Source organism: Benincasa hispida, chromosome 11 (genome assembly GCF_009727055.1).
Source record: "Benincasa hispida cultivar B227 chromosome 11, ASM972705v1, whole genome shotgun sequence".
NCBI lineage: Eukaryota > Viridiplantae > Streptophyta > Magnoliopsida > Cucurbitales > Cucurbitaceae > Benincasa > Benincasa hispida.
Window position 1 is genome coordinate 10,697,884 of NC_052359.1, and position 26,200 is coordinate 10,724,083.

Below are 26,200 nucleotides of genomic sequence, written 5' to 3' on the forward strand. Positions count from 1 at the left end.
TTGACGCGTGCATGTACGTATCAAGTTTCTAGTGCCATTATCGAGGAACAAATAAACATTTTTTTTAGTGATATAGGTCTGAGCAATGAAAATTCTAGTGAGGAGGACTCAAACTCTCAATATTGTTCCAACACGGAATCAGAAAATGAGAGATTTACTATGAAGAAATCAATGCATGTTAGGGCGAAAGGGTATTTATCATATTAGGCTTAGTTAGATGCATTACACATAAATCAAGATGGGCAAGGAGAAAAGCAATGAGGGAGAAGCCTAAACAGAGGCAGCTTGTTGAGAAATGTGATAACAAGTAGTAAGTTCCCCATCTTCATTTACTATGTGTACATATTGATATACCCTAAAAAACATTATTATATACACATTGTTTATTGTGTTGTATGTCATGTATATCTCATAGTTGTGAATAGTGTTGTTGGCATACATTTATACATATGCGTACTAATAAGCATTGTTGCATTGTGTGTTGTATCTATCTCATATTTTTTAAAGTCGTGTTGTGAACATATTTACGTATTTGAACCTCAGATACGTGCTATAATGTGAATTGGCTCATTGTACATTTGGTTGTGCTCGTGTTGTATACACCCCATATTTCTAAAAGTTGTGTTGTGAATACATCTATAAATATACATCATATGTGCAATTATGTCTCTATATTTTCATTAACAACTGTAAAATCTATATACTTTCACGACAATGATGACTTAATGTCATACCGAATAAATCGATAAGGTTAAACTTATGCTATAGCAATCCAAAAAAAATGGTGAAATACGAAGAGAGATTCCCATTAAACGTATCTAAATGAAAAAAAAAATCTTGGGTAAGATTTATGGGTGTTTATTTGGCATTCTATCCTCCATTTAATTGATTGGTTTTTTTCATTCTATTATTATTATTATTTGCATAGGTTTTGAAAGCTTCTTAAATATATAATCGAATTTTTAGAAACTGGTTATTTGATAAGTGTATATAAAAGGATAAAATGGGAATAAAAATTCATCAACTCCCCCTCATAAAAATATGGTTGCCATAGTTCCGAATAACAAAATGTTTAGTCTTTAATTTCTTCGTCTTCATTTTTAATTTAGGATGCATGTCATTAATTTATTTCATTTTCTCATTAATTTAAGAAATAATATAACAATTTGTCATTAATTTATTTCATATTCTCATTTTAATTTAAGAAATAATATAACAATTTGTAATTAGTTGAAATTTTACATATAACGGGTAATGTTATAATTATTATTTTTTTTCAAAAGAAGATTCTTGAAACCTTTGGAAGGCACAACATAATAAGTGAGGGTTGAAAATCAGAAAAAATATCTAAGCTTTACATTCAATGGGCCGATGGGATAGTTTCATAAGGCAGCACAAAACAACTCCAACGAAACAATGGGCCAACGTGGCCTCTCTGTTTCTGCCTCGAAGAACGTTCTAGCAGCAATTGGCAATTACCGCCACTCAATTCCTCACAACTGTTTCTTCCTTTGCCTTTCTCCTCAAGAAAATTACAAGAATCCAACGACCCAAAACGTCTCTCTCTCTATATATATTGCAACTACCCTTCTTCCTCATTCCCAAGTCAGAAAAAAACGCCTTTCAGACTTCTCTCTTCGTCCTCTTCTTGAATTCTAACTTTTTCCCTTTTTCTTGTAAATGGGGTTGAAGTGGATTCTGAATTCTGCCTTTACTCAAGTTCTGGGGCTCACGGACAAGCAACAACACAATCAGAAGGAGGCAGGAGAAGGAATCGAGAATGTGGAGCAAGTGAAGGAGGCGCAAGATTGTTTCTATGGAGGTTTGAATTTTGAAAGTGGGTTTCAAATGCCACTTCATTATCCCAGGTATACGAAGGAGGATTACGAGAAAATGGAGGAAGGTAAGTTGGATTTGCTTCTGAAACAATATGGACTCTGTTTTGATGGTACCCTTGAGGAGAAAAGGGCATTTACTATCGGGACGTTCTTGTGGCCTGACCAACTTTGAATCAACCCACCAAGTGTTTGATGATATTCCTCTATGAAAAAGTGGCTCGTTTTTTTTTAAGCTTGGTGTTTGTATAGCTAGGTTATGATGTGATGTTTGTTTAAGATGCAGAGATATTAGTGGCTGTGTCGTTTTTTTGACAAAGCTTTTGTTTGGCTGTATCTGCTGATCTTGATGGGATTTTAATGTCTCTTGTAAAAACCTTGTCACATATTGGTATATTAAACACCCTTTCTAATGAGTCCATTACTTTACCCTTTCCTTGTCTTTTCATCTATCCTTTTACGTTCTTTCTTGCTTTAAAGAATTTTGCTTCACAAAAAAGCTTGGTGTTTGTATAGCTTGGTTATGAATTATCAGAATGTGATGTTAGTTTAAGATGCAGAGATATTAGTAGCTGTGTCTTTTTTCTTTTTGAACAACGCTTTTGCTTGGCTGTATCTGCTGATCTTGATGGGACTTTAGTGAGTCATGTAAAAACCTTGTCACATATGATGGTATATTAAACACCTTTTCTAATGAATCCATTTCTTTACCCTCTTGTCTTTTTCATCCATCCTTTTACTTTTTTCCTTGCTTTAAAGAATTTTGCTTCACGAAAAAAAAAGTAAAATCTAGTAAAAGGAACAAACAAGGAGAATTCGGTATTGTTCTTCAAGAAACAGATGTAGAAACTATTGCATTTCATATATTGATTGCTCATTCATAGTCTCTACATATAATCTTATTGAAAACTCTTACATTACCGTACAACATCTCTGATTGTTATTTTCATTGGCCTCAAGAGATTGATTATCAGGATGCGGCCACCCTGGCCATATCACTGGTCCTGGAACAGGTTGGGGCTGGGGCTGCGGCTGTGGCAGCATTAATTGCCAAGGATATGGCTGCGGCCGCGGTAGGTTGGGGTAAGTTCTATCAAACCAGTGACATTGTTCAGGGTAGCTCTGATAAAGATTGGGGTATGAAAGATAATTAGATGGATCATCTCCATAAGGGTAATATCTTCTATCTCCAGCTTCACCATCGAATCTTATACTTTTCACCTCTGCATGTTTGCCTGACATTTCAATCACTTTTAAGAATGTTCTTGGATTCACTCTTCCACAAATTCTGACTGATCCATCCTCTGAATCCATTGTGATTGTGTAAACACCTAATAAAAAACAAGAGGGAATAAGAAACAGAGGGAAATAGAAGAAATAGAGAGGAGAGTAAAGAGAGAAACCACAGATGTTCTGTAGAATTTCTTGGACTTTTGCTTTGCATGCTTCACATTGGACACTGGCACTAAGAACACAACTCTGCAACAAAGTGAAAATCTTCAGCTTTAATTGAATAGAAAAAGGGAAAGAAAAGAAAAAAGTGTGTGTTTTTGGAGTGAACCATGTCTGCAACAGAGTAATCCATTGAGCTCATTAATGGAGATTGTTGAAATGGCTGGTTGAGTTTGAGGTTTAAACTGGGAAAAAATTGGGGTTTTTCTTGGCTGGAGAAGGGGAAAGGGTGAGGAATTCGAAGGGGGTTTATAGTTCTGTTCAGCAGCCGTTGGAAGAAGACAGCAACTAAGAGGAAACAAAGAGAGGGCACTGTACTGTCATCTTTCCTCGAGTTGACCATTTTTTCAACCGATACTGCCATTAATTTCAATTTCTCCTAATTTTTCTCTCTTTCAAATTATTCTCATTCTGGAAATTGAAATTGAAGATTCTGTGATTGATTGATTATGTCAGATCAATTGAGAACTTTTCTCCCTTTTTTTTTCTTTTTGTTTGAAAAATCAAATTTAACCCTTTGTAGGAGATCCAATTTTATATTTTGAGTCGACAATTTTACTTTAAGATTTCAATTTTACTTTAATTTAATCTTTAAGTTTCAATTTACACTTTTAACCTCGAATTTTTTCACATGTTAATAAATTAAATTTTAAAATAATTAATTTCAGTGGCGATGAAAAATATAACTTAAAATTAATTGTACTTATTCTAAATGAATCGATAGACATTAGTATTAAAAATGGAAAGTGAGTGAAAATTGAAGTTAATGGACTATAGTTTCTATCAGAATTATCAAGATTTTGTATTAGATGCTCCAAGTCTAAGGTCATCTTATTAGTATAAACATGTACTTTTTGTAATTAACAATTTACAATATTTTTTGTATGCAAATATTTCATGTCGTTTAAATTTTGTAATTAATTACCAATAATTGATATTATTTTATAATTGTTTTTCATTGCTTTTATAAATTTCTGTCCTCACATTGACATTTATACAAATATTTATGGTGTTTACTTTATAGAAATTATGATCCCTAGGTTTCAAGATTCACACTTTTAATTTCAATTTTTCATTTGAAATAAATATAATATAATTATTTTTAAGTTATATTTTTCATCGCTATTAAAATTAATTTTAAAATTTAACTTCATATATAATTATTTTTAATTAATTTATTGACATTTATGTCCAAGGCTTAAAGTAAATATTAGTAAAAAATCAAGGTTAAAAGTGTACATATTGAAACTTAGAGAAAAATTGAAATCTTAAAGGTAAATTGTATATTATAAAATTTAAAAGATCAAAATTGAATGTCTAAAAATATAAATATTTTTTTAAAAAAATTATGAATAAAAATATATTTCTAAAAAAATAATATCATGTCATTTCAATAATAAAAATAATTAGTTTAAATTTTAAAGGAATGAAATTAAATTAAAAAAGAAAAAAAAATGAAAGAAGGATAACAGAAGTTTAAGAGAGAGAGAGAGAAAGAAAAAAAAATTCCTAATTTTTTTTTCTTAACTACCCCTTTTTTCTAATTTTTTTAAAAAAACTTTCTTAAGTTGAAGAGACGCACTCCACGAAAGACAAAAAATCGTGATGGCTTTGGAGAAATTCCAATCCTTTGGGTTTTTTGTGCTTGTTGAGACCATAATACCCTTTATGTGCTGAAATTGATTTGCTCCATCTAACACCAAAAGTTCACTATGCAATTGAGCTCTAAACGTTTGTTGGTTTTGTTCGTGCCCAGCTTTAAAATTGCAACTCCGTAGTTCACGAGCTTACTATTGATACCCATAGACACCAAATGACGACGATCAATTTGGGTTGAGGATCACCCTTTATAGATGAATTGTCTTAAATTTTAAAGTGTCTAATAGATTCTTAAATTTTCAATTTTTTATTTTAAAAGATTATTTATGAATGTTTAAAGCTTTAAAAAATTAGTCAAACATAAAATTGAAAATTTAAATGCCTATTGGACGAATATTAATCTATTAGATATTTTTCAAAGTTGAAAGCCTAGAAAAAATTTTGAAACCCTAAACGTTTAATTTAACCACAAAATTAAGATCCATTTGCTTTATAAGAGTCAAACCAGTATATATCTTTGGCACTTAAGACATAGTCACATTAATTTCAATAGGATTGAGAGATTGGTTAAAAGTGATTATCTAAACTTGTTAGAAGACAACTTTTTACCTCCATGTGAGTCTTGTCATAAGGGTAAAATGACTAAAAGTTTTTTTATTATGGAAAAGGTTTTAAAGCCAAAAAACCCTTACAAGTGCATTCAGATTTCTGTGGATGAACGTTAAAGCACGAGGAGGATATGAATATTTCATCAAATGATTATTTAAAGTACGGTTATGTTTACCTAATCCATTTGAAGCACTTAAAAAAGTTCAAGGTGTATAAGGCTAAAGTTGAGAACTTGTTAGGTAAAACGTTTAAGACACTTCGATCAAATCGAGGTGGATAGTACAAAGACCTGAGATTCTAGGACTATTTGATAGACCATGGAATCCAATCACAACTCTCTGCACTTGGCACCTCAATAAAACGGTGTATCGGGAAGAAGAAACAGAACCTAGTTAGACATGGTTCAGTTGATAAGTGAGCTATACTCAGTTGCCTAATTTGTTTTAGAGATACGCAGTAGACACTGCGATATACTTTTGAACATAGGTTCCATTAAAAAGATTTTTGAAATTCCATATAAGTTATGGAGAGGTCGTAAAAGTTGTCTATGTTATTTCAGAATATGGAGACGATCAACACATATGTTGGTGCAAAACCCTAAGGAATTAGGACGTCGTTCAACAATATGTCTATCCGTAGACTATCCAAAGGTTGAATACTTCTTCAACCTAAAAGAAAATAAAATATTTGTATCAAAAAATGTTACTTTTCTCGAATAAGACCATGTGAGAGATCATCAATCTTGTGATAAGCTAGTATTGCGTCAAGTTTCCATATAAGTTATATAGAATCAACAAGATTTATTGATTAAGCTGGTCCTATAACAAGAGTTGTTAGAATTAGTCAGATGCATCTTTCTCAAGAGTTGAGAGTGAAGGAACTCTAATTAAAGAGGACCTATGAGTGGAAGCAGATCGTCCAAACTCCATTGTGAAAGAACTCATACATTCACAGTCATACTAAACAGATTGTGCATTAAATTATAAATTACAGCATGCTTTGAATTAAATACAAAGGTTAGAGAGACAATACCTTTGAAGAACACTTTCTTCAAGTATATCCCTCGATCAGTCACGAACGCAACGAGTAAGAACTTGAACTCGATCTCCCTCGAACACCAACAAGTAGAAACTCGACCATCGAACAGATTCGGACACTATCACTAGATTACCTTGGTATTCTCGGTGTGAGAATCTAGGAGTGGTGGGTTCTGGCTTATTTTAGTTAGAGGGAAGGTTTAGAGTGAAGTAGGAGACGATCGAATATACGATGACACAATCATGTAGAAGATGGAAGTCTATCGCATAGACTTGATACTCAATTGTTTAGACTCAAGACTATCATGTAGTAAACTTGATGTTGTCATATAGTCACTCGGTAGTTAATAATGAAATTCTTATTTCGTAGAATGATTAGAAAAACAATTGTTCATCTTTATTCCACTCATTTACCATAAAACTGTATAACTACCCACTAAGGTTGATTATTGAAAAAAAGATATTTTAATTATCATATAGTTAATAAATTATAAATAAATACAATAACTAACTTATCATATTATATTTATAACCTATAGTTTTAATATTGCATCATATACAATATATAAACATAATTCTTTTTTTTCTTTTATGGAATTTAATATAAATCATATTTATATTAAATTTAATAACTATGAATCTAATTCATAGAAAACATATTTGAATCATATTCAAATACTAGTTCCTCCAATCATACAATAATGTATCAAATACATTATGTCAATTATATCATATATAATTGAGCTAATTTAATTATATCATATATAATCAAATTCCTTCTTATTAATTTGAACATTTCAAATTAACCCAAAAACTAATTCTCAACTTGAATCCATTACTACCAAGGGAACATTACGGACTTGTAGCTTGAAGCTCCAACAGTACGTGAATAACTGACTAAACTCTTTAATCACATTATCCACCATCCATTAACTGCCGGGCAGTTCACTAAAAATCGACAGCTGCGCTCTTCGCACCACAGATATGTTTCTGTGTCTATTGGATATAACCAATCAACAGTACGATGACCCTTAACAAATCGCTTGTAAGTACAGTTGGACCAGTTTATCGTTTTGCCCTTGTAGTTACATCTAACTTCTTAAGTACCATTGATTCCTCTAATGAACAATAGATCATAGTCCCACTATGACTAAACCTCTCTCCAGCCAAAAGAGGGTGTGGTGTCACATTGTTCAAGCCCCGGAATCAGCTCTTAAGAGAGCAATTCATCTACTTACCCCTGCTTCGGGGAAGGAGTGAATTCCATCTCGTGTAGCTGAGTTCCTAATTCCCTAATCAGACAAATCCCAAAAATGGTAGGCTTGTTGAGTCAGCAATCTGGTCACTCTCACCCATGCAAATCAAAGAACCATCCTCATAGGCTCGTTCACAACTCACACAGGATCAAAGTCATGTTACCTATGGTCATTCTAGTGAAATGAAAATCTCAATTATGAACGGCGTTATATAACGAGACTAAACATTTCGTGGTCTGGTCTTATACAAACTCCTTTGTATAGAATATCCCCACTCGCATGTCTAATATGTGAATGATCAAGATCATATCATTTGTAGCATTTTACAATATTTGTAACACCTATAAAGTGGGTCATACTCATAGTGTCACAAGGATAAAGTATCTTTCCTTATCTATATACTACAGGCCATTTAGGTTATCATTTAAAACACGATCTACTTGTATGTCTCCACATACATGTTTAAGTTACAACGATAACCATGGTTCTTAGTTTATTGGTTTGTGGTTAATACAACTAAAATAATAAATATTTCATAGACTGAAGTGAATAAAATATCATATATTATAAATCACAAAGTGTTTATTCATACAAGTGTTTACAAACTACAAGACCCTACGAGATTTAGGGCATCAACCCCAACAGAGAGTGCCTTGACGTAGTGAGAGGGTTGTGTGACAGCCTAATTGTAACATGGGTTTCACATCCTCAATATTTTATGGTGCCATCGAGAATCACCTCAAGGAGTTAAGGATATAAGATGCATTTCCTTTTGTTGAAAGTTAAAAGTCTACTATATGTTGATCAGTTTACAAAGGTCCTCACGGCTAAAGTGTTTGAGGGTCACCTAGAAAGTCTAGAACTACGAGTTTTATAATTTAGGGCAAGTGGGAGAAAAACCCATGGGTATATATTCCTTTGTGAAGACAAACCATAGGTATGTGATGTCTTATTTTATTGTATTTCTCTTTAAAAACTCAACAACTCAACATTATGTGTATATATGTGTTATCACTGGAGATTTAGTTCAAGTGGGAGTTTGTAGGGTTTTATGTCCTAAAACTCGTGGTTTGTAAACAGTAAACTTATTCTGTTATCAAAAGATGTTATTGAGGTTTATTCAATAAAGTTGTTATTGAATATATGAATTGCTCATTTCGTTTTAGAATGAACTTAAATCCAATAAACTAAAATCCATGGCTATTACATGAGTACTTGGACTTTATGTGGAGACATAAAAGTGGATCAACTTTGAATAAATAGTCTAAATGGTCTATAGTATATGGATAATGTTGGGTACTTTATTCTGGAGTTACTATCGGATGTAGCCCACTTTGTATTTAGTACAAACGATGTGATCTTGAATCGTTCATGTGGAGACATGCGAGTGGAAGCGTCCTGTGCAAAGAGTTTGTATAAGACCAGACCAAGAAATAAGTCACTCTTACTTTATAACGTTGTTTACTGTTTAAGACTAACTATTTCAAATCGATGACCTAGGTAACTTGACCTTAATCCTAAGTTAATTATGAACACCTGTATATTCGAGATTATCCTTGGATGTGCATGGGTTGGCTCAATAGTGCCAGCTTAATAAGCTCCCTATTTCAGGGGTAAGACCGGGTAGATAGGGGCATAGGGTGCAAGACGAAATTCACTTCTACCTACTTTTAAGGATAGTAGAGAGGTTGTTCCCTTAAATGCTTACTCCAAATTTTGAACAATAGGCCCCACCCTCTCATTGGCCCGAGAAGAACTTAGTTTGGTGATTGGATCACAAACCAATTGTTCATTAGAGGATCAATAGGACTTAAGGAGAAGATAAAATAACTTTTGACTTAGTCATTATTACGAACAACCTGTGAAAGGTTGACTTACTAATTATGGTTATATCGAATGGACATAAATATATCTACAATAAGAAGAGTGCAACTACTGGATTTTATTGGAGTGATCTAGTAGTTAAAGAATGTTGGTTAATTGGTTTAAAGAGTATAGCCGATTAATCTCGGATCGGTGGAGTCCATGATCTATAGGTCCATGAGATCCCCCTACTAGCTCATATCAGACTAAACCTTAAAACAGTGTGACAAATGAATTTGAAGTGTCCGAATTCAATTTTTGGAGTAAAGTGTTAAATATATTCGATATATTTAACCTAATGTTTAATTGTGAGTTAAACATTGAGAGAGAAAAGGATGTTTGAATAATATTTAAATATCAAAGACTATAAACCCTTCATTTTCTTCAATAACTTCTCTCATTATTATTTGGGAGATGAAAAGAAAGGTTATTTCATCTTCCACATGTACTATTGTAAATACTCCAAAATGTGTTGGAGTGTTAAGGTGTTGAAAGTATTAAAGTTGTTGAAGGTTTTGGAAAAGTGTTTTTCTCTAAAAAAAAAATCATTCCCTCTCTAGATTATTCAAAGAAGCTCACAAACTCTCTATGGTTCTCTACCCCAAGAATACCGAGGTCTCCACGTGGTGGTGTCTGTTGGTTTTGAACACTTGTTGCTGTGTTTTTTATTGTTTGTGTGTCGAAGTTTTTGGAGACGAAATCGTGAAGAGACTAATATTCAAGGGTACGTTTTCCGAATCTTATTTTCTTTTTAATTATATATATATATATGCTTAATTGATCATGTGTATTCTGTTTCCGTCACATATATTCTTTGCGCGTTATGTAAAATTAAAATTAGGATGCGATCTTTTCCGCAATGGGTATTCGCATATCCTTTCAATTGGTATCAGAACTAAGTTTCCGTCCTAATTTTAATTTTCAAGCGTATACATAATAATGATGGGATTATTAATTCTGCATAATTGTATGTTGAATGAGGTTTGCTCATTTGGATGTTTTCAAGATTGGTTTTAGATTTTTACTATTTGTTAAAGATTCGATATGTAAAGGTCCCAATGTTTTTGGCAATTTTTTATAAGCTATCAAGTTCGTGTTTAATGTCTATGTCGATCGTGATCAAGTTCATCTTTTATTTGGTGGAAAATGGAGCAGAGATGGAGTATTACAAATGAACAAGCAAATGAGCTGTGTGGAGTGTGGCGACACTGCGAACAGTGTTGCAATGCTATATGGTTTGGCGGTTCGGCTTTTGATGGTTCGGATTCCAACTATTTTTATTCATTATTAATTGTAAGAATTTAGTTTTATTATTTTTTTGTTTAATTAAATTAATATTTTTTATATTAGTTTAATTAAATGTTTAGGAAACCAATCCCGGTCCAAATTGAAGCTTTTAATTTATGCATTTGATGTATGATATTTTTTGTTGTATGTCATAATGTATGTCATATAACATAATCCCATCATAGGATATACTATGTTCATGCATATATTTTAATGCAAACGTTATATTATAAAATTGCATGATAAATTAAGCATATTCATGCATCATTTACATTAAAATTGTTATAATATATAGATTAGATGTATGGATAGATTTTTTTTTTCATTACTTTAAATATATATAAGTGTTAGGTATGTAATGGAAAAGAAATTGCATGTTTTCATAATAAGACCTATGTTTAATTCGATTAAAAATAGGCTTAATCTTTTATTTTTGTTTAATAGGATTAAATTGAGTTCTTGAATAAAAGAATAAATGTGTAACAAATGTATCTATTTGGGACCTTTGTCTAAGGACAGTTCTATCTAGGCTGGGGTATTTAAGCTAACGGAAACGGAACACCCCTACCTAGAAACTGACCTTGAAGGTGAATAGATAGATTTCTTGCATGCATGCAATGAGTGATTCATATTTATTAGAGTGTTTAATAAACATAAATCAATGTTGTTAAACTATCCAATGTAGATGCTACTTTGGGCAAATTTTAAAAACATCTAGTAAAATTATTAGTCAAATTTTCTAAGTTGGTAAAGCACTCAGTGGGAGGAAAATGAGTATCTGATATTTCATTTTTTTCCTTTTATGTTTCTCCTTGAACATTTACACCGTGAGGTCTATGCTTGGCCTTGAGGCACCTTTACTTGTGCCCCCCTATGGGTGGTGTTTGCGTAGGTCAATATCAAGGTGAATAGAGAGAGTGTTTATGGTAAATGTGAGTGGGGCATGTGTTAACACATCCCACAGTCTCTTTTTAGTTTGTAGTAAACTTTCATGCTTGGCCTCAAAGCACTTTTACTTGTGCCCCATTACAGATGGCATTTGCTTGAATTTTTTATTAAAATCTCCAGATAACTAATATAAATAAATTGTATGATTTTAGCAATTTAATAATGACGAACGCTACTTTAAACATGCTTTCTGTTGATAAGTTAAACATCGATAACTATATAAGCCGAAAAAATACTATTAATACGGTTCTCATTATCGATGACCTACAGTTTGTCCTAGTTGAGGATCGTCCTCTAGCCCCAGCCGCTAATGCATCCCAAAATGTTTGAAAGCCATATGAGCGATAGGTAAAGATGAATGAAAAGGCCTGAGCGTATATCTTGGCCAGCTTGTCTAAAGTTTTAGCTAAAAAACATGAGCCTATGCTCTATGTGAGATCATAGAGTCCTTGAGGGAAATGTTTGGACAATCATCCTCACAACTTAAGCATGATGCTCTCAAGTATATCTTCAATGCTCATATGAAATAAGGAATGTATGTTCATGAACATATTCTGAACATGATGGTCCACTTTAACGTGACGGAGATGAATGGGTCTGTCATTGATGAGGCTTGTCAGGTTAGCTTCATCTTGGAAACTCTACTTAAAATTTTCCTACAATTCCATAGTAATGTTGTTATAAACAAGCTTGACTCCAACCTGACCACTCTACTCAATGAGCTACAGACATATCAGTCCTTAATGAAAGTCAAAGAACGGAAGGGTGAGGTAAATGTTGCCTCGTCCTCTAAAAAGTTCTATACCTTTGGAACAAAGAATGCATATTCTTCCTCTGGCACCAAAAAGTGGAAGAAGAATAAGGGAGGCAGGGGAAAATGATGCGTTATTTTATTAATTGTGGAAAATGGATGATATGCGTTGATGGAATTACGTTGTGCACTCACGTTTCCCCAGCGGAATTCAAGTGTAAATTCTTCTGAGATTCCTAGTAAGTCCAGGGTCGAACACAGAGACTTGTGAAAATAGTTTGCGTTGATAATTTTCTTATGAAAACTTTGCGGTAACCGGTAAAATAAATAAGGTGGTTGGTTTGTTGTTGTGTTAATGAAAATAATAATAAATGCGGCAGCGTTCGAAAAGAGTTGGCAACGGAAAATATGATGAATATGCGGTGAACGGGTTGAGAAGGGTTTCAGCTAACACTCCCTAGGTTGCGTTCATGCCTTGTGATCATGCACCATGCATACAATAGTAAACCACCTCTCGGCGTGAATGCCACGGCTTCTAAGACTAGAACGCATGTGATAAATATGCGATAAGTCTACAGGGTTTACACATAAACCTCTATTTCTATTTATGCAATGACAACATGACATTCACACAAATATGCGACCGCATAATATCATTCCTACTCCTAGGATGCATGCGATGCAAGTTAACAAACAGAGCTTATCTCTAAGTCCCTATTTCTTGTTTATGCAGGCCTAAACTTGCTCTTTCAAGTTAGATTCTAACCTAGCTCTCTCGATACATTAGGTTCTTTCTTTATATTCTCTCTCAAGCAACTCTAAAGGGGTGTTTCGCACAGCATAAAACAAGATAATCGCAAGCAATGAACTTCCTAGATCATGTTAGCTTAGTTCTTCTCAACCCATTCAACTCGTTTAGCTACTCATGCGTATTAAAAGAGTGTGTAGATGTAGAAATAAAACTTTCATTGAATAGATAAAAGATGAAGTACAGAATAATAATGCAAGTATAGTAAAGAGCCTGGAGTAATTTCTTGCCACCATGTGTTACACTGTTTTACTCGTGCTCTAAAGATATTATCGCTTTCGCGAGAGTCAACCCACTCTCTGTTCTTACACCCCAAGGTTCTCTCTCGAGCCGCCTTGGACGATCTCCGGTGTCACCACTCTTCTCTAGCTCTGCCATGAAATGGAAAAGAAAACTATTAACAGAGGTGTGAACTTGTAAAGTGATGAAGTAATTGACTGCTTAACTTCTTCTCTGAAGAATGCACTTAGTATTTATAGGGCATCAAAGGTGAAATGCGGCTTCTCTCTCCTGGTCGTATAAATAGGACAGCTTTAATTCCTGACTGATGCGCCGGATAGTTGTCACCGATAAAGCTGGATGTACTTTGCGACCATTATCGGCTGTCAACTTAATTTGGATCCGACTGCTGTCAGCTTTCCGTCCCATCAATCTTAATTGTCCTTTCGTCCGGATGCGTCCACCATGTTGCGGTGATTCTTCTTGGGTGGATGCTTGCGAGCACGATCAACGCAAAGTCTTGCGGTGAAGTTGCGCTTGACCGATGTATTCCTATGATCGCATTCTTTGCACTGCGTTAACGCATTGTTCTGCACAAAATAAAAAATAAAGGCCAACTACCCTAATGCGTTGGACGCATGCGACCACAATATTATAGAATTTATGCTTAATGGACGCAATTTGACATATTCTATCAACGCAATCCAATATTGTTTAAGAACTTAGTACTATGATAACTTGCATTTTTGCCTGTTATCAGAAAGCTAACCCTGCCCTTTGCAAAAGGGGAAGAAAACCAAAGCTGCAAAGAAAATCTGTTTCCATTGCAATAAAGAGGGACATTAGAAGCGAAATTGTCCCAAGTATTTGGCAGAAAATAAGAAATCGAAACAAGGTAAATGTGATTTACTGGTGTTGGAAACTTGTTTAGTGGAGAATGATAATTCTACTTGGATAATTGATTCAAGCACTATTAACCATGTTTGTTCTTCATTTCAAGGAATTAGTTCTTGGCAGCAACTGAAGACTGGTGAAATGACAATGCGGGTTTGAATTGTGCACGCCATCTCAGCTGTGGCAGTGGGAGGACTCCGACTTTGTTTATAGAAATATTACCTTTTATTAGAAAATGTTTATGTAGTTCCTGACTTAAAAAGGAACTTGATTTCTATAAAATGCTTATTAGAATAGTCATACACTCTAAATTTTAATATGAATAAAGTGTTTATTTTTAAAAAATGGTGTTAAGATTTGTTCTACAAAGTTAGAGAGAAATCTTTATGTGCTAAGGTCGTTAGCAGCAAAGTCCCTCCTTAATATTGAATTAATTAGAACTACAATAACTCAAAACAAAAGACAAAAAGCTTCTTCCAAAGAACATGTCCATCTTTGGCATCTATGATTAGGTTACATTAATCTCCATAGGATTGAGAGATTGGTTAAGAACGGACTTCTAAATGAGTTAGAAAACGATTCGCTACAAGTATGTAAATCATGCCTTGAAGGCAAAATGACTAAGAGATCTTTTACTAGAAAAGGTCATGGAGTCAAAGAACCCATAGAGCTTATATATTCGTATCTTCATGGTCCTATGAATGTTAAAGCAAGAGGAGGGTTTGAATATTTCATCACCTTTACAGATGATAATGCAAGCTATGGGCATGTTTACTTATTGCAACACAAGTTTGAAGCTTTTGAAAAGTTCAAAGAGTACAAGGCTAAAGTTAAAAATGCACTAAGTAAAACAATAAAAACACTTCGATCAAATCGAGGTAAAGAGTATATGGATTTAAAATTCTAGGACTATTTGATGAAACATGGAATTGTACTCCAACTCTCAGCACCTGGTACACCTCAGCAAAACGGTGTAGCAGAAAGGAGAAATTGAACCTTATTAGACATGGTTCGAACCATGATGAGTTTATTGGGGTTGATGCCCTAAATCTCATCGGGTTCTACAGTTTGTGATTGTAATGTACAAACATTTGATTTATATAATAAAATATTTTATGTTTATTTCAAAATTAGTTGCATTAACTACAAACCAATAAACTAACATCCAGGGCTATCTTGTAGCTTAAACATATATGTAGAGACATACGAGTGGATCATATTTAAGTGATAACCTAAATGGTCTGTAGTAGGTGAATAAGTTTGGATACCTTATCCTGGTGTCACTACGAGTATGGCCCACATTATAGGTGTTACAATTGTTGTAAAGTGCTACAATTGATCAGATACTGATCATTCATGTGGAGACATGTGAGCAGGGATATTCTATACAAAGAAGTTTGTATAAGACCAGACCATGAAATGTTTAGTCTTATTATATAATGTCATTCATAATAGAGACTTACGTTTCACCAGGATGACTATAGGTAACATGAACTGAATCCTAAATGAGTTATAGACTCCTACCTATGATGGTGGTCCTTTGATTTGTATGGGTGAGAGTGGCCAGATCGCCAACTCAACAAGCCTATCATTTTGGGGATTCGTTTGATTGGGGAGCTGGGAACACAGCTACACAAGATGGAATTCACCCATTCCCCAATGTCGGGGCAAGTAGATAAATTGCTCCCTTAAAGGCTGATTCCAAGGCTTGAATAATGTGGCGTCACACCTTTCCTGGCCCGAGAAAGGTTTGATCATAATTCGACTATGGTTTATTGTTCATTAGAGGGATCAATAGTACTTAAGAAGTTAGATGTAACTACAGGACAAAACGGTTATTGGCCCAACTGTATTTACGAGCAATTTATGAAAGGTCATTGTATTGTTGATTGGTTATATCCAATGGACATATAATATTATCTGTAGTGCGAAAAGTGCAGCTTTCAGTCTTTAGTGGAGTACCCGACAGTTAACGAATAGTGAATAATTTAATTAAAGAGTTTAATTAATTCTTTATGTACCGTTGGAACTTCAAACTACAGGTCCATGAGGTCCCCTCGGTAGCTCAATGGAATAAATGAGAATCATTTTTTGGATTAATTTGAATTGTTCAAATTAATTGAGGGAATTAATTATATATGATTTAATTAAGTTAAATTAATTATATATGATATAATGTTTATAATGTATTTGATACATTATTGAAGAACTCTTATTCAAGAGAACCAGTGAGCGGAAGCAAGATCTTTCCAAGTTCATTGTGAAAGAATAAACACATTCACAAACATACAAGAACAGTTATGCATTATAGAGAAAATTACAGCATACTTTCTCACTACAACAAAAGGAATTGAGAGACATACATTTGAAGAACTCTTCTTCTGGAAATCCCTCGCTCTCGTGAGCAATTGTACAGCAATCTCTCGCTTTCGTGAGCAATTGTACAACAATCTCTTACTCTCGTGAGCAATCGTCTAGCAACCTCTCGTTGTCGTCACAATCACAAACAGCCTGATCCTCGAACAGCAACCCTTGACACTACCACTCAGCAACATTGGTATTCTTGGAGTGAGAATCCAGGAGGTGTGGGCTCTGTGTGAATTTAGTAAAGGGAAGGAGGAAGTATACGATCAATCTACACAATCAAGTAAGTAGGAGAAAGATTTTGTCTATCATATAGACAGTGGGTACTTGATCGTCTAACAATCCCGCTCTCATGAGCAATTGTCTAGCCAATCGTCTAGCAAATCTCTCGCTCGATCGTTTAGTCACTTGTGAGGGCTATCGTGTAGTCTCTCATGAGCGATCGATTAGTAAATCAATAATGAAGTGATCGTCCATAAATGAAAACTCTTTTCATTTTATTCTTCGGTTATTAAAACTGAAATTAACCTCCCGCTAGCACGGTTAATTGGAGAAAAGAAATAACTAACTAAACAATTATCTCATAATTGTATTATTATAAATCAATATAATAACTAACTTATCATATTATATTTATGACCTATAGTTTTAATATCACAGCATATGTAATACTTAAACCATAGTTCTTTTCTCCTTTATTTAATATAAATCATATTTATATCAATTCCTCCAATTAATGTATCTAATGCATCAAATCAATTATTTCACATATAATTGAACCAATTTAATGATATCATATATAATCAAATTCCCTATTGTTAATTTCAACACTTCAAATTAACCCAAAAACTGATTCTCAACTTGAATCCATTGAGCTACCAAGGGGACTTTATGGACCTATAGCTTGAAGTTTCAATGGTACGTGAATAACTGACTAAACTCTTTAATCACGATATCCACCATCCGTTAACTACCGGGAACTCCACTAAAGACCGACAGCAGCACTTTTTTCACTACAGATATATTTCTATGTTCATTGGATATAACCAATCAAGAGTACGATAACCCTTTACAGATCGCTTGTAAGTATAGCTAGGCCAATTTACCGTTTTGCCCCTATAGTTACATCTAACTTCTTAAGTACCACTGATTCATCTAATGAACAATACATCATAGTCCTACTATGAGTGAGCACCTCTCGGGTCATGAGAAAGTGTGTGGCGCCACATTGTTCAAGCCCCGAAATCAACTCTTAAGAGAGCAATCTATATACTTACCCCTACTTCGAGAAAGAAGTGAATTCTTGTGTAACTGAGTTCTCAGCTCCCCAATCAGACAAATTCCCAAAGTGGTAGGTTTAAGTCGATAATCTGGTCACTCGCACCTATGCAAATCAAAGAACCACCCTCATAGGCAGGAGTTCCCAACTTACTCAGGATTAAGGTTGTGTTACCTATAGTCATCCTAGTGAAATGAAAATCTCTGTCATGAATGACGTTATATAACGAGACTAAACATTTCGTGGTCCGGTCTTATACAAAGTCCTTTGTATAGGATACCCCCGCTCGCATGTTTCTACATGAATGATCAAGATCAGACCATCTATAGCACTTTACAACACTTGTAACATCTATAAAAGTGGGTCGTATCCGTAGTGTCATCAGGATAAGGTTTCCCTCCTTTATCTATATACTAGAGACCATTTAGGTTATCACTTAAGGCATGATCCACTTGTATGTCTCCACATACATGCTTAAGTTACAACGATAACCAGGGATCTTAGTTTATCGGTTTGTGGTTAATGCAACTAAAATATCTCATATTTCATAGACAACAGTGAAGAAAATATCTCATATTATTACATCACAAGTGTTTTTTCATATATGTGTTTACAAACTACAGGACCCTACGAGATTTTGGGCATCAATCCCAACAATTATAATATAAAGTTTATTTAAGAGGAAATAAATATTTGAATATGATTCAAACATTAATATATGAATTGGATTCATATTATATAAGTTAATTTAAATATGATTTATATTAAAAGCCATTTGTGAGAGAAAATTGAAATTATAGGTTATATTGTATTTGATACAATATAAAAACTATAGGTTATATGTTATATGTGATATAACATATAGTTATGTAAATATGTATAATAAATTAGTTATTATATAAATTTAATTTTTTAAATAAATAATTAATTAATTTTTTGGGAGGGAATTAACTTCCCTCCCCAATTTTCTCTCCACCCACATTTGATGTGGGTGGTTAACAGAGAGAGTGAGGTTGTCTTTCTTCTTCTTCCTCCTACAACACAGAATGGTTCTAGGTTTTTTTAGAGAAAAATTCCTTCACACCTCCTCTCTTCTCTCAAAATTTTTCCCTTCCTTCTCAATCCAAAATCACCAGAGCCCACACCTCCTGAACTCTCACCAAAGAATATTAAGGTTCCCAAGTGGTTGTGTCCATTTGGCTCATTTGGATTTCATAGTAATTGTTGGACGCATGTTGGCTATCACGCTCCCAAGACTACTTCTAGCTCATGCGATAGATAGCCTTTCTATCTCGAGGTCAACATTGACTTTCGGCGCATCACCTTCATTCAAATATTGTTTGCAACTTGGTCGCACAAGCTACAATACGCCCAAGACTAAAAGGGGTTCCTACAAAAATACAAAACTTAACAAACTATTAGCTGCCAAGTTCCCGGTAATGGCGCCAAAAACTTGGTGATAAAAATTTGGGGACGCAATATTTATGCGATGCATGTCTTAGGTTATGCGTATGTTCTCATGTGTCGATGGTCATGCGTTGGAATGGAAAGTATGCGTTGATCTCGTATGCAATGACCATGCGTTCCTATCACAAATTTTCTTGCTCTCTCGCCAAGTATAACGAGATCGCAAGTTTCTCGGGTGATCCAAGGTCGAACTCAGGGACTTGGAACTTATGTGTTTATGAAGCAATTCGTTTGAGGCAATGAATAAAAGTAAAAAAGAAGAAGCTAATAGATTACACACAACTCCTACTCCTAACTAATCAGATTGAGCAATGGAAGACTTGCGATGAGAATTGGTAGATATGCAACAACTGTTAACGCATAGTAATGTTCATTATCTTAAGTTGCTCGAGTAATCCTAGCTCGCCACACTAACGCATCGCCACCTCTCAGTGGCCAGCTACATGCCTATATCTCTATAGTGCATGGTTGCGTCGAGCATAAGACCGTGCCTATCTCTAGGAACAATGCATACTTTGGTTTAGTGCGTCTTATCTCTTACCTTCTCAGGCAGTTAGATGCGACTAATTAGCTCGTAGACAAGCATTGCAACAGCCCATAGACAAGCGTTGCTACAGCCTCACACCAAGCAAAGAGGATTAACTCACTATACTCGCACAACGCACACCACTCCGTGGGTTGCTACATGCGTCCTATCTCTAGGCTACACGATTGAATATGTGATTGCCTTTGATAATTAAATGATGAAGGTAAACAATGATAAAGATAAAGAAGATGAAGAAGATGGCGTTGAAGAAATTAAGATATGCATTGATTACAAAATGTCTTAATATCTTAAGCTAAAATACAATACAACACAGAGATCAAAAAAGAAATGAAAGATTTTGCGTCAAGGCTGTTGGTGGTGCCATGGATGGATGGTGGAGACGTCTCGCTCGAGCTCTATATCCGGCGAAAGCTCGTCGTCACTCGGAATGGTTTATGGAGATGAAGAATCCTCACAGAAAATCTCGCTCATGCTCTCATCTGTGATTGCAAACATCTGCCTTAAGGCAGAAGCTCGAATGTTTTGTAATGAAGGTCCTAGGAGCTATTTATAGAGTTTAAACGCAGACAGTAATCATGATTGCATTCTGTCTCACTGTTGCCTTTGTCGCGGTATGGGCTGTTACATCATCTTATCTTGTTGATACTCCCAAGGTATGCGTTCGAGCTTATTTCAACTGAAGCATCAACGCATTTCACCCATCTTGCAATCGCTCGTCTATTATGGTTATAACTCTGTAGCTGCGATCTCTAAGCAATGAACGTATTCGATCGATAGTCGCAACATCCATGCGATGAATGTATGCGATCACCACATGCGATCGTCTATGCGATAGCTCGGTTTCACCGAATGCGACTGTCTTTGCGGTCACTTGGCTTCAAGCATGTGTTTGATTCCTGCGATAGCTACAACAATAGACAATTTGACACAGAATAACGCATAATATTGAGTTAGCCAGGATTTTTAATGCTGATCGACACAAATTCTAAGTAAGGTCACCGCATTTTCTATTTGTCATCCCTCATAATTATAAATAAAAGGCTTATAATAACTGACATTTCTGCCAATTATCAACATGTTGTATATTTGTTGAATTAATGCATGATATGTCTTTTATTCATCTATAAAATTTAACTGAAAAATTGGGTTTGGGACGATGCTTCCGTTCAAGGGCCCTTCAATGGGATTCTTCAGAGTTATGCTTCCTTACCTAACTCGTTCTAGGGTTATGTTTTACAAACTGCAGCTTATATTTTAAATTGTGTTCCATCCAAGAGTGTTTCTGAAACACCTTTGGAATTATGGAATGGTCGTAAAGGTAGTTTACGCCATTTCAGAATCTAGAGTTGCCCAGTATGTGTGCTTGAGGCTAATCTTAAGAAATTAGAACCTCGTTCAAAATTATGCTTATTTGTAGACTACCCCAAAGGAACGAGAGGTGGTTACTTCTACGATCCAAAAGATAAAAAGAGTTTGTATTGAAAAATGTTATATTCTTAGAAGATGACACATAAGGGAGCATAAACCACACAGTAAAATAGTATTGAATGAGCTTTTTAGCAAAACTACTGAACCTTCAACAACAGTTGTTGAAGAGCGAAGTACATCGACAAGAGTTGTTAATGTCGGTTCATCTAAAAGGTCGCATCTACCTTAAATGTTGAGTGAACCTCGACGTAGTGGGAGGGTTTTGGACTCTTCTGTTCATTATATGGGTTTAACAAAAACCCTAGTCGTCATATCTGGTGGTGAAGTTGAGGATCCATTTTCATATAAGAAAGCAATGGAAGATGTTAACAAAGATGAATAGATTAAAGCTATAAATCTTGAAATGGAGTCTATGTACTTCAATTTAGCCTGGGATCTTGTAAATCAACATGATGGGGTAAAACCTATAGGTTGCAAATGGATCTACAAGAGAAAAACGGGTGCAGATGGTAAGGTGCGAACCTTTAAGGCTAGACTAGTGGCAAAGGTTATACCCAGGTTGAGGGAATTGACTGTGAGGAGACTTTCTCACTTGTTTCCATGTTAAAATCTATTTGTATACTCATGTTCATTGTCGCATATTATGACTATGAGATCTGACAAATGGACATTTAGACTTCTTTTCTGAATGGCAATCTTAAGGAAACCATTTATATGCAGCAACCAGAGGGATTCATGACCAAAGGTCAAGAAAAAAAGGTTTGCAAGCTTAATCGGTCCATTTATCGATTGAAACAAGCTTCTTGATCTTGGAACATAAGATTTGATTCTACGATCAAGTCTTATGGTTTTGATCTAAACGTTAATGAAAAATCATCAACAGTTTAGTAGCTTTTTTAGTGTTATATGTGGATGATATCCTACTCATTGGAAATGATGTAGGACTACTGACTGACATAAAACAGTGGTTGGCGACCCAATTCCAAATGAAATATTTAGGAGAGATGCAATTTGTTCTAGGCCTTCAGATCTTTAGAGATCGTAAGAATAGCTAGCTTTGTCTCAAGCATATATATTAACAAAATACTTGTCAAGTATTTGATGCAAAACTCCAAGAGAGACTTATTACCTTTCAGGCACGGGGTTGCTTTGTCTAAGGAACAGTGTCTTGAGACATCTCAAAAAGTTGAGGAAATGAGACAGATCCCCTATGCATTAGCAATTGGCAGCCTAATGTATGCGATGTTATGTATTAGACCTAACATCTGCTATGCAATGAGGATAGTCAATGGATATTAATCTAATCCAGGATTAGATCATTAGACTGTCGTTAAAAACATCCTAGTATCTTAGGAGAATGAGAGATTACATGCTTGTGTATGAGTCTAATTCCAAAGAGTCCATGAGTCACAAGCATGGGAAACATATTGAGTGCAAGTTTCACTTGATCGAGATATTGTGCATCGAGGAGACGTGATCATCATGCAGATAGCTTTGGCGCATAACATTTTGATCCGTCTACAAAAGCCCTTATGGCTAAGGTGTTTGAAGGTCACTTGGAGAGTCTAGGTCTACGAGACATGCCTCATTTTGTCTAGAGCAAGTGAGAGATATTACTGGGCGCGTATTGTATGCCCTATTTTCTTGTTTTTGTGTACATTATACTTATTTGTTCTTTCTTTTGTACATCCCACTAGCTTTAGAATAAGTGAAAGATTGTTGGGGTTGATGCTCCAAATCTCGTGGGTCATGTAGTTGTAATTGTATTGTACAAACAATTTATTTTTCTAATAAAATAAAAAGGTATTTTATTTATCATTTAGTTGCATTTATCCACAAATACCAATAAACTAAGATCCAAAGTTATCTTCTGAAACTTAAACATGTATGTAGAGACATATAGGTGGATCATGTATAAGTGAAAACCTAAACGATCTGTAGTAGATGGATAAGACTGGGTACTTTATCCTTGTGAGACTACAAATACGACATGTTTTTTAGTTGTTACAATTGTTATAAAGTGCTACAAATGATCTGATCCTAATCATTCATATGTAGACATGTGAGTAGAGGTGTTCTATGTAAAGAGTTTGTATAAGATCGGACCACGAAATGTATAGTTCTCTTTATATAACATCATTGATATGTGAGACTTACATTTCATCAGGATGACCATAGATGACTTGACTTGAATCCTAAGTGAGTTCTAAACTCCTACCTATGAAAGCAATCCTTTGATTTATGGGTGAGAGTAGTTAGTTTTTCCGACTTAATACGCATTCGTCTGATTTGGGAGTTGGGAACACAGCTATACAAGAAGAAATTCACTTCTTCTCTATAATTAGAGACTATAAATAAATTGTTCTCTTAAGAGTTGATTCTGGGGCTTGAACAATTTGGCGCCACACCCTCTCCTTGCCTTAGAGGGGTTTGGTCATTGTTGAACTATAACTTATTGTTCATTAGAAAGATCAGTGGTACTTAAGGAGTTAGATGTAATTACATGGGGAAAACAGTAATTTTAGCTCAGCTATACTTACAAGCAATTTGTGAAGGGTCAACGCCCCGATGATTGGTTATACAATGGACACAGAAATATATGTGAAAAGTGCAGGTGTCAATCTTTAGTAAAGTGACTGATAGTTAATGAAAGTTGATTAATTTAATCAAAGAGTTTGATTAATTAATCGAGTACCATTAAGGCATCAAACTATAGATCCATAAGGTCCCCTCATTAGTTCAATTGGGATAAAATGATAATCGAATTAATTGTTCAAATTAATAAAGGGAATTATTTATAAAAAATTGTATGAGATATAATTTGAGAGAGGAAAAAAAAAAGCAACCGTAATATGAATTTGATTCATATTAAATATTTGAGAGAATTTGAATTTGATTATATATATATATATATTAAATCAAAGTATATATATATAAATTAAATAAAAATTAGTTTTATTTAATTACATGTATGTTTTTTAATTATATAAAATAGGTTGTTAATTAAAATACATATTAATTAAATGAAAATTAGTTTTATTTTATTATATATTTTTTTAATTACATAAACCTTTTATTTTCTTCAATAAATTCTCTCATTATTTTGAAAATGAAAAGAAAGGTTCTTTCATCCTACACTTGCATTATTATAAATACTCCAAAATGTGTCGAAGTCTTACAACATTGAAAATATTGAAATTATTGAAGGTTTTGAAAAAGTGTTTTTTCTCTCAAAACAAAATCATTCCCTCTCCCAATTATTCAAAGAATCCCATCAACTCTCTACGGTTCTCTACCCCAAGAATACCGAGATCTACGTGGTGGTGTTTGTTGGTTTTGAACACTTGTTGCTGTATTTTTTATTGTTCGTATTCGAAGTTTTTGGAGATAAAGTCGTGAAGAGACTAATCTTCAAGGGTACGTTTTCCGTTTTCCGAATCTTCTCTTCCTATTAATTTCTATATATATGCTTAAGTGATCATGTCTATTCTGTTTTCGTCACATATATTCTTTGCACGTTATATAAAATTAAAATTAGGACGTGATTTTTTCCTCAATGGGTACTCGCGTATCCTTTCAAAACACAGATATTCCAACTCAACTATGCACCCCAAGTACAGACAATTTAACTCCGCATATAAACTAACTTTTTAGATAATTATTACCAACTCAATTCAACTTAACTCTACGCCACACGCCTCCAAAAGAAAAGAAAGACAATTTTGAAGTTGCATCAATTTTTAATTTGGTGAAACTGCACCTTAAGAGTTACAATCTTGAAAAAATGCACTAATTTATTTTTTAGGATTTTGTTTGAGAAATCATTGAAAGATTGTTGATATATTCGATCAATTATAAAGCATATGCGCCCAGCAAACACCCCCCCTTTTGAAGTTGAAGAGAGAAACAGGTTTTTTTTTTTTTTAACAAAGAAAATAGAGTTGTTCTAAAGTAGATTCTGTATTTGGTCAAATTTAATTTTAGACTGATCAAATAGATGGCAAAATTTAAGGTTTCATTTAAAAAAGTAGCAAAATATTTTTAAAATTATGAAAATGGAAAAATTGAATTAAATAATAAAAATAATAATACTAAATTGTCAAAACTAGTCTTACTTAAAATAAAAGACTCAACGTTCACATATTGAAGCTCGAGAGTTTCTAAACCGTTCAAAAAACAACAAATACAATATAACTAAAACAATTACCACGGTAAATAATGCAGCCTACCAAACCTGAAATCTATACCTAACTGATATGATTGCTAAGCAAACCAAGGCGTGCATTCAAAATATTATATATATATATATATATATACCAAAGAAACACGAAGAAGTCTAATCCCACAACAAAAGAAATTAGGGATTTTTTTACTTTCCTTATCTGAAATCAAAACATACCGGAAACGTGAAGAACAAAATCACTCTCTGTTCGAGCGACCAACTACAAAACCTCTTTGCTTAGGTGATACATCATAAATCTCTCTGCCCACCGTGAGGAGAATTGCGGCAACACTTAGACAGGAGAATCCTTTCCATTATCACAAGATAATTAACTG

General features: G+C 34.2%; 2 protein-coding genes across 3 annotated transcripts; one reads left to right on the forward strand and one right to left on the reverse strand.

Moving 5' to 3' along the window:
- Positions 1-1,680: 1,680 nt before the first annotated feature.
- On the forward strand, positions 1,681-2,010 carry LOC120090553. The gene has a single exon (XM_039048279.1). It carries the CDS (start codon positions 1,681-1,683, stop codon positions 2,008-2,010), a length of 330 nt encoding a protein of 109 aa, XP_038904207.1.
- Positions 2,011-2,059: 49 nt separating this feature from the next.
- On the reverse strand, positions 2,060-3,812 carry LOC120091309 (heavy metal-associated isoprenylated plant protein 42). Of its 2 annotated transcripts, XM_039049286.1 has the most exons (3): positions 3,397-3,812; positions 3,239-3,314; positions 2,060-3,166 (listed from the first exon to the last, which is right to left on the reverse strand). In XM_039049286.1, exons 1-3 carry the CDS (start codon positions 3,649-3,651, stop codon positions 2,748-2,750), a joined length of 750 nt encoding a protein of 249 aa, XP_038905214.1. In that variant the 5' UTR covers positions 3,652-3,812; the 3' UTR covers positions 2,060-2,747. The 2 variants fall into 2 exon arrangements, with proteins under 2 accessions (XP_038905214.1, XP_038905213.1); XM_039049285.1 differs by having other exon boundaries at positions 2,060-3,314.
- Between the last annotated feature and the right edge of the window lie 22,388 nt (positions 3,813-26,200).

Excerpts from the sequence above, each read along its gene's own strand:
- LOC120090553 (XM_039048279.1), top strand. The coding sequence starts at position 1,681 with ATGGGGTTGAAGTGGATTCTGAATTCTGCCTTTACTCAAGTTCTGGGG.
- LOC120091309 (XM_039049285.1), bottom strand. The coding sequence starts at position 3,651 with ATGGCAGTATCGGTTGAAAAAATGGTCAACTCGAGGAAAGATGACAGT. Across the intron at positions 3,315-3,396 it reads ATTACTCTGTTGCAGACATG|AGTTGTGTTCTTAGTGCCAG; the intron begins GTTCACTCCAAA and ends ACTTTGTTGCAG.